This window comes from Pygoscelis adeliae, unplaced genomic scaffold, assembly GCF_000699105.1.
Source record: "Pygoscelis adeliae isolate BGI_AS28 unplaced genomic scaffold, ASM69910v1 Scaffold669, whole genome shotgun sequence".
Lineage (NCBI taxonomy): Eukaryota > Metazoa > Chordata > Aves > Sphenisciformes > Spheniscidae > Pygoscelis > Pygoscelis adeliae.
Window position 1 is genome coordinate 132,354 of NW_008825439.1, and position 8,176 is coordinate 140,529.

At 46.6% G+C, this 8,176-nt stretch overlaps 1 protein-coding gene across 1 annotated transcript in view; it reads left to right on the forward strand.

Annotated features, from left to right (window-relative positions):
- STK11 (serine/threonine kinase 11) overlaps positions 1 to 8,176 on the forward strand; it is a 45,953-nt gene that overhangs the window by 29,345 nt on the left and 8,432 nt on the right. Inside the window, exon 8 of the mRNA XM_009331172.1 lies at positions 5,635 to 5,828. Coding sequence (XP_009329447.1) covers positions 5,635 to 5,828 — 194 coding nt within the window. The remainder of the gene's footprint in view (positions 1 to 5,634; positions 5,829 to 8,176) is intronic.

Consider the following 8,176-nt stretch of genomic DNA (forward strand, 5'->3'; position numbering starts at 1 on the left):
GGACAAAGCTAAATTTTCTTCTTCTTTGCTTTCAGAGGCTTTTCAAACCTAGTCAATCTGTGCAGTGCAGGCCTATGAGTTGTAAATTGAAATGAATTAAAACTCTCTCAGCCTGTCATCTAAGAGTTTATGAACTGCCAGAAGCTGACCTCAGAATAACAATGAAAGAGCCTTGAAACCTGCTCTTCCCAGAAGGATCTGGGTAGGATGATGTTCAATGGAAAACTGACACTTTTAGTTCACCTCTGTGAATATTTTGTACTCCTGGGGTGGGGATGTGGGGCAGTGAAGAAAAGCTGCCAAGAGCCGGGGAGATAGCAACCTGCTCCCTATAGATTATTCACCATCTCCTCTCTACCCCGTGCTTTTGCTGAAGGGCTTAATGCTCGTATACTGCATTTTGTAACTAATTCACTGACCCTGCTGCAGCACTTAAAGTGATGAAGTGGATGCAGAATTCTACCTCTGTCCCTTGTTTCCAAGGCAACCATCTTGCCTTTCTTATCCAGAAGTGTCACACTTAATTTGTTTAGTCATAGATACGATTGCAAGAGTTTATAGCAAGAAAGGGAAGGCACTTCCACCTTTTATTAGTGGAGGTACAAATTTAACCTACTGGGCTAGTGTCTCCTCCTGACCTCCTGGAAGCTGCCGTGCCACCTTCCCCGAGTGCTTTTGCTTGCCCCAGAGTCCTCCCCGAGAGGTTTGGAGGGTAGCTGTTGGATGTTCTGCCATGCTGTTCAAACCCCAGGTACTGAACCCCTTGAAAATCTGTGTTTCTTGCCACTGTAGATTCCTTTGCAGCCACGGAGCGTGTTCCTTGACTTCTGTGCTTGCATTTGAGGGAGTGAGAGGGGTTTCCCTTAACCTCTGCTGCAGCGTGTATACTCATGGGCTTTTCCCATCCCTTGTCCGTGGTGTCATGCAGTAATCTCCCCTTGGTGGGACACGCACAAAAAAGCACTCCTCCCCTCCTTTCTTGCTGAGGCACCTGTGTCTGCCTTCCTGCCCTGTGGCAGGCACACGGAAGGAATCTTTGGTTCTTCTACCCATGTTCTGCACATCAGTTTCATAATGCAACTGTGCATGGCGTGTTAAAGGAATGTGAGTCTCCATCTGTGCACAGAACACCTCTCCTCACAGGAGTCTGAACTGTCGCCTTTGGCCCTAGCATCAGCTAGGGGAAAACTGCTTCTCTTTCTTACTCACTTCTACTTTTTTTTATGAACCTGACTTAAGAACTTGGACATCTCTTGATATTACAGGAATTGGAGCAGTGATTGCAGGGACGCCACTATATGTTATTGCTAGCATGTGTTGCCTTTCCCCAGGGCATACTGTTGTGTGCCTTGCACGTTTGTCTGCAAGAGGACTGAATTAAACTGGAATGCTGTTAGTTGCTTCTTGTGGTGACGGTGACCTTCCAGTAAGCTTGAAGCCCTTACATGGTATCATGGGAGGTAGAGAACCATTCATAACCGATCCTTGCTGGCAGGGTGGTGATCTGCAGCTTGGCATCTGGTTTCAGAGAAAATTGTCCATATACAAAACAAGCAAACTGAAATATTTGTAACCTAGAATTGGGAAGTGAATTACTGTAAGTAAGCTGCAGCTGTGCTTACTGATTCTTATTTTAACCTCGCTTATACCAGAACTTGAAAAGAGCAGAGTGGTGACGTCCAATATAAAATTTGAGCTTGGAAGATGCAAACCAGACAGGCTCATTAAGCACTGGTCAACCCAGATTCCTTTTTTCATTCAGTCCTTGACCCTTGCTGTCTTATCTCCCTGTAGATTATAGCAACCCATCTGGACACCACTTCTTAACTGGCAGGATCACAATTAATACTTGTGCTGCTGCTCTCTGGAGTTTCTGTGCTTTGCAGGCATTCTCAAGAAGCTTGCAAAGTAGCAAGAAATGATCTCTTACTACTGCTCCCTTCACTCTGTTTCAAAGGGCTGGGAGTAGCGAAGAAATGTTTCACAGACCAGAGAGGAATCTGCCTCTTCCAGGGGATATTCTGGACAAGGGGTGCTTTTGAGATCTGCAAAGTTTTTCTTTTCTCTTAGTGTTAAAGCAGCAGTCTGTGAGCACCAGGTAAATGGCTATGTTTGTGCCAGGGCTGTTGGCTCGGAAAACATCAGTGAAACTGTTTGGGAGTAAATGGTGAAATAGGGCACTCTGTCAGCAGTACTCTAATCCAGCCTGTGTTTTAGGGCCAGTGGTGAAGGCAGGGCGGGGAGGGACTTTATCTCGTCTGCATTACTGACCGATGGGAGAGTAGCTGCTTTCTGGCTTAATCAGTGGCCAGTAGCTTCTTGAGCCAGATTAGGGCATTTGATGGAGCCAGTGGTCCTCAGCTGAAGAGCAAATCTTCACTAATAACATTTAGCACCAGTGCAGAAAGCAGAATCTCTGTCCCTGCTGGAAAATTGCTTGCCAGGAAATACTCTGCTACTCCATACAGAATTGCTTGAGGCTCTTTCCAAGAGGTCTTTTGATTTTCTTAGAACTTCAATGAATTTCTCTTCTCACTCTATATCCTCATTACCATATATGCATATGCAAGTGTTTGAAATCACCTCCCAGAGGATGGAATCATTAAGGCTAGAGTACAGTGATTCAGGTTTCTGCTGTTAATAAAAACCTATTTTTACTCTCCTGGTAAGTAGGACAGAAGGAAAGAAAGAGGCAGAGCTGAAATACAGCAAAATAAAAACACTAGTTGCTATAGACTTCTAGGCTTTCTCCCTTTAAAATACTCCTTTTCATAACAGTCATTCTCATCTCATTTGTCCTGTATATTCCATTCTCCTTAGGTCCCTGGCATTTAGTTTGGGTCCCTCTAGCTCCACTGCCCCTGGCAAAAATAGCTGGCTGTGTTGGGTCTTCTGTACCTGTGCTAGATGATCCTGCCAGGCTGGATCAGCCTAGGCTGAATTTGCTATCTTGGCAGTCACTTCCTTGATGAAAGCAGTCTCTCAAGGAAAGGAAATCAAATGATCAAATTAGGAATGCTGTGTGCCATGCACATCCCCAAGGAAGCCATCCACAGGGTTTGCTAAAACCGTTGGCCAAAATCTGGTTATGTTGGACCCGCTCACTTCCTGCTAGTCCGGTAGCTGGGATGACATTTTACTTAACTCTTGTAATGCCACTTCATGCACGAGAGGTCATAGTTGACAAATTAGATCTGCGTTCAGTTCTCTGTCACTTTCCTAAAATACGCTGCTTTCACCGCGGCTTCCAGTATAGTCGTGGCATGGCCATGGAAGAAACGCCAGTAGATCCACGTCGGTGTGTAGCTGGAACGTGCCAACCTCATCGCTGTTTGGGGTGCTGTCCATCCGTTCAGACTGGCAGGACGGAACACGATTCCTTGCATGACACTGGCATGCTCTGTGATTAACAGAATACATTTCCTTTTAAAACTTCAGGCTATAGGGACTACTTTGCTCTTTCTTACTGCAAATGGCAGGATGCTGCCTTCCTCAGAGCAGTAGGCTGACTTTAAAAGTCAGTCACTACAGAGAAAATGGTTTGAGGATGCTAATTGTGAAGCAGGGATTCTGGATGAGGGTTCACTCCTCCTTTGAATCCTAGCTGATTTGTCCCAGTAGCTACATTTTCATTTGTTTATCTCCTAACTCCTTGCTTTTGCTGGATAGTTTTGTTAGATTGCCACTTTTTTTTTAGGCCTACTGTCAAAGCAATGTAAGGCTAGAACAAAATTGTAATTACCATTCCTCTGTGCAGGAGGTGCATCCAACCCTTACTTCCTAAAATGAATTTGGAACCGGAGTGATAAAAACCAGATGGCTCAGGTTTATAAGAGCTCTTTGGTGACTGGCTTCAGGCCCTCTTCAGTGGTTATTAGCCAGGAGTTACTGGATGCCTGTGCAAACTACGAAGGGGGAAGCTCTCATGTCATGTCAGGCTTGTCTAGGGCAGCAGCTGTCAGGTAAAGAAGTGAATATGCCGTGAAGGGATAACTTTAGATCTTGCTCTGCTTTTGAGGTCAGTTTTCAGAGAGACCTTAAGTTGCTTCCTAAAGCAGCACCCTTTTGTGGCCTAAAGTAAACTTTGAGAGGGGAAAAAGGCTTAGACTTTCTAGGCTACCTCCTGCTGTGAAAGACTCTGAATGTCCCTTTGTGCAGCTGAGCGGCATCTACATAATATTTAGCAAGGTGAGCACAAGAGTGCAGTTGGTATGGTGAGGCTTTTCTTTCCTTTGTTACTGTGCAAAGACCAGGAAGAATAGGTCCCCGTGGCTTAACTGACATCCAGCCCACAGTGTAGACGTAGGGGGGCGGATATCTGTGCCAATTCAGAACTTTATCAGGAAAGCAGGCTGCAGTTCAGGAGATGGTCCTAAATGTGGGAGGCTTTGATGCTTTCTGACCCTTCCTTTGTGTAGAATGACCCTCCAGAGCAAGGTATGAGTAAGAGCCTGATGAAGTGCCTCTGTAGGACAGCCTCCCTGCTAGCAGGGACAGCCAGCTGCTGGGCAGACCACCTTCAAAGGCAGCAGAACAACACCGTTTATCGGGGAGGGAGCGACTGGATGGCCATCGCCTGACCTTTTCATTTGCTAGCCATAGGCAGCCAATTCTCCTTGCTCCGGGACGTGTTGCAGGGGGAGCAAGGAGTAGCAGGAGGTGTGTGGGCTGGAAAGGCATGTTAGAAGTACCTGGCTCTGGAGGAACTTCTGTTCCCACCTGCATTCAAGAGAGGATCAGCAGGAGTGTGGAGGTTCCAGCAGTACTTCTAGGAAACTTTTAGTGCCCACATGCAGTGCTGATAGATGTCCCAGAGACAGTCTGGTGTTGGAACCCTGCTATGAAAGTACGATAAAAATGTAAGAGGCTATCCATGTGGCTTCTGAGATGCTGATGTGATGCAAGCCTGTTGGATTCTTGATCTGATTAAGAACAGCTTTCAGAGCTCATTTCCTTTACTGGGCAGATGGTAGCACTATGGCTACTGGTTTTAATGGTAATAGCAGTCCCTTGAGACAGAGGTGGGATAAGAAGATAAAGTATAAGCATTTTTGCTGTGGTCTTGTTGAAAACTGCCTGTTAAAGGAGCTTGCGAGTAAATACCACTCTCCTTAGACTGACATTCTGCAACCTTCCTTTTGTCTTGTTGTGCTGGATTCGCCTCAACTTTAGGATAGAAGTTTATCCTTTTCTGCTTGCTTTGGCAATACAACTCAGGAGCTCTAGCAGCTCTAATAATGTGTTCTGACTTACAGGTAGGTAGCTTGGGCTTGAGTTGGTGATGGAGAGAATGTTCCTGCACTCTGTTTCCGGGTAGACCTGTTAGTTTCTCCTTAGCTGACAAAGCACCCAGTGGATGGAGCACCTCGTGGAGTGGCTTACACAGCTGTTGGTGTCCCTGCAGCATTGTCAGCAAGACGGACTTGCCTTTCTTGGCACTCGCCTCTCTTGGTTGTTGCACATTAAAAAAACCTGCAGTGGCATAAAACTGGCTAGGAAGTTTTCCATAAACAAGCTGCACACACCTTTGAGTATTGGGGTGGAATGGGACCATCTCATAGTGTCCAGGATTTCTCCATGCCTTCTGAAAAGTGAAGCTGTACCGATGAAACTCTGCTCTTGGACTCTTTGCAGTTGGTTTCGTAAGAAACATGCTCAGGCAGAGGCTCTGGTGCCCATACCTCCCAGCCCAGAAACAAAGGACAGGTGGAGAAGTATGACGGCGGTGCCTTATCTGGAAGATCTGCATGGCTACAATGAGGAAGAAGATGATGACTTGTATGACATTGAAGATGATATCATCTACACTCAGGACTTCACAGTACCAGGTAGGAGAGAATGATGCTGGGATGGGTAGGGCAGAAGTGGCTTTTTTTTTTTGTCCGTTTAAAGCTTTTTAGGAAAGGCCTTGAGGTCTGAATAATCCTTTCAGCAGTGGAGGAGACTATTGATTATTAAGTGGTGTGAGTGACGCATAGTGAGTGAGCCGTGATGCTCCGGATGCCTTGGTCCTTTATTTGATCAACCAGGATGCCCCTTCCTGTGTGTTACCCATATGCCAATTTCCTTCCTTCATCAAGTAATAGCTTGCTCCTGCTGGACTCTGTTGTTTAGCACATTTAATTCTTTTGGCCAGCTTTGCTAGACTGAGTTATTTTGGAGCAGAGCCCTGAAATGACTCAGTGTTCAGAGTAGATGGCACATCTGGGGAAGAAGGGTGCTCGTAGTCTTATCCTGAGACCTTTTTTCTGCTCCAGTCTTGGTACCTATCTGGTTACAGAATTGCTTCTTTCTTTATTAGGGATTTCCTGTTGTTTTAAGGTAAGCCAACCAGTAAGTACAGGGGTGTGTGTGGTTTTAACCATGTAGCTCTTACAAAGCGGTGGTAATCGAGTAGCTTTCCTTTTTTGGCCTCTCTGTGCCTGTAAGCCATGTAGCGTGTGAGCAGAAGGCTGAAGGGCATGTCTGTGGTAAGACTAAAGACAAAGACTGCTCAGCTCTACAGTCATTGCAGCAGTGGTACTGTATGATCGAGGCAGCAGTTTCTTTGTCTTGCTGCCTGTGTTCTCACTGCCTACATCAACAGAACGTGAGTTTCTAGATTAATTGCTCCAGCCTAGTTTAATTGTCTTGGAGGGAAGGTTTTGAGTCCTGTTTGTACGGATGCTGATTTACTTTACCACAGTGTGATTAGAGGTACCTGCAACTGACCTTTCCTTATGATAAGGAAAACTCCAGTTTCTGTAGTTCAAGACTAGCCAAATTACTTTAGTTTTTCCTTAATGATGGCCTGGTGGGCCTCTGTGGACCTGAGTAAAAGCAAGGTCTGGTTTTACCAAATCTTGCACCTGAAGACCTTGTTTTTCTCTTGGTTTTCTGGTTAGGCAGAAATTGCTTTTTTTGGAGCACTATCATGGAAGAATAAATTGTCAGGCCTTGAATTGTAATAAGCCTCAAATTGTACCCAATGCTCCAAATTTCTTTGGGCAACAACTTGAAACAAGATGGGCTTCCCAGGCAGCGCCTTCCAAGGGGAGAAGGGGAGAGGCTGCTTTGAGCCCAACTCGCTAAGCCAGCGCTTCGCCCCATGCTGTATGACATCCTTGGGTAACAGTCCCCAACAGGGCGTCTGTTCAGATGTTCAGCCAAACGGATATGTAGGTGGGTCGGAGGTGGAGCCTGCCAAGATGAAGGGAGTCTCATCAAAGTGAAATAGATTTATTTCCAAGTGCTGATTCACTGGTGACAGTCGGGTAATTTATAACCTTTTCTAATAGAACTAATGTCCCAGTGCCAGCTGGGTGACCTGCAGAGCTCTGTCCTTTGCTCTCTTCTTACATCCCACAGGCTTTTGTGCTAGAATCTGACCAGGGCCGGGCCTTTCCTCACAGCTTAGTGGAGGCTTTTGGAAAGGAGGGATCCTCTTAAAAATGCGATAGACTCGCTGAAGCACATACTTGATTGCTAGGGCCTTTCTAAGTACAGAAGCAAGAGAGAAGAGGACTTGCCAGATGCTTTCCCCACTGTCAGAGGTTAGCCATTTTCCCCTGCAAGAGCTCTCGCCGGGAACAGCCCATGCATGAGAGCCCGAGACGTAATTCTGCAGAAATGTTGGGGCTGGAAGCCCCATCACAGACAGTGGGGCCTGAGCACAATGATGAGGCTGCCAGGCTTGAAAACTCATAACCAGCATCACTTGCATCCCTTTCTGATTTTACATTTTCCTTTCTGAACTGGCTTCAAGAGGCAGAAGGAAGGTATGCTTGGGCTGTGTGTGCCCGTAACCTCCCTTGGAGGGCCAGCCTTCCAAGATGATAACCTCTGTGAGCGTAGGTCTGTTGCTCTTAGTACTTGACTATCTTGCAGCCAACCCAAGAGCCCACAGGACAGTCTGTTACTGCTTTTTTAGTGCCAGTCTAGAGAATAAGCGTGTGCATGTCTCTAACGGTGCTCTGTTGCTTCCCTGTGCGTTCCCAGCTGCAGAGGAGGAAGCTGAGGCAGGGCTTAGAGGACAGAGCGGAGCACTGAGCAGTCATGACGAGCTGTTTGGAGAGGAAGCCGTGTTCCCATCGGCCACGGGCACAGAAGAGGAGCGTGAAGCTTAGCCTAGGCCCCAAAGCCACTGCCCTTTTGGGCTTCCTGTGGCCTGAGCTAATGGCAGTGGCTGGAGAGTGCA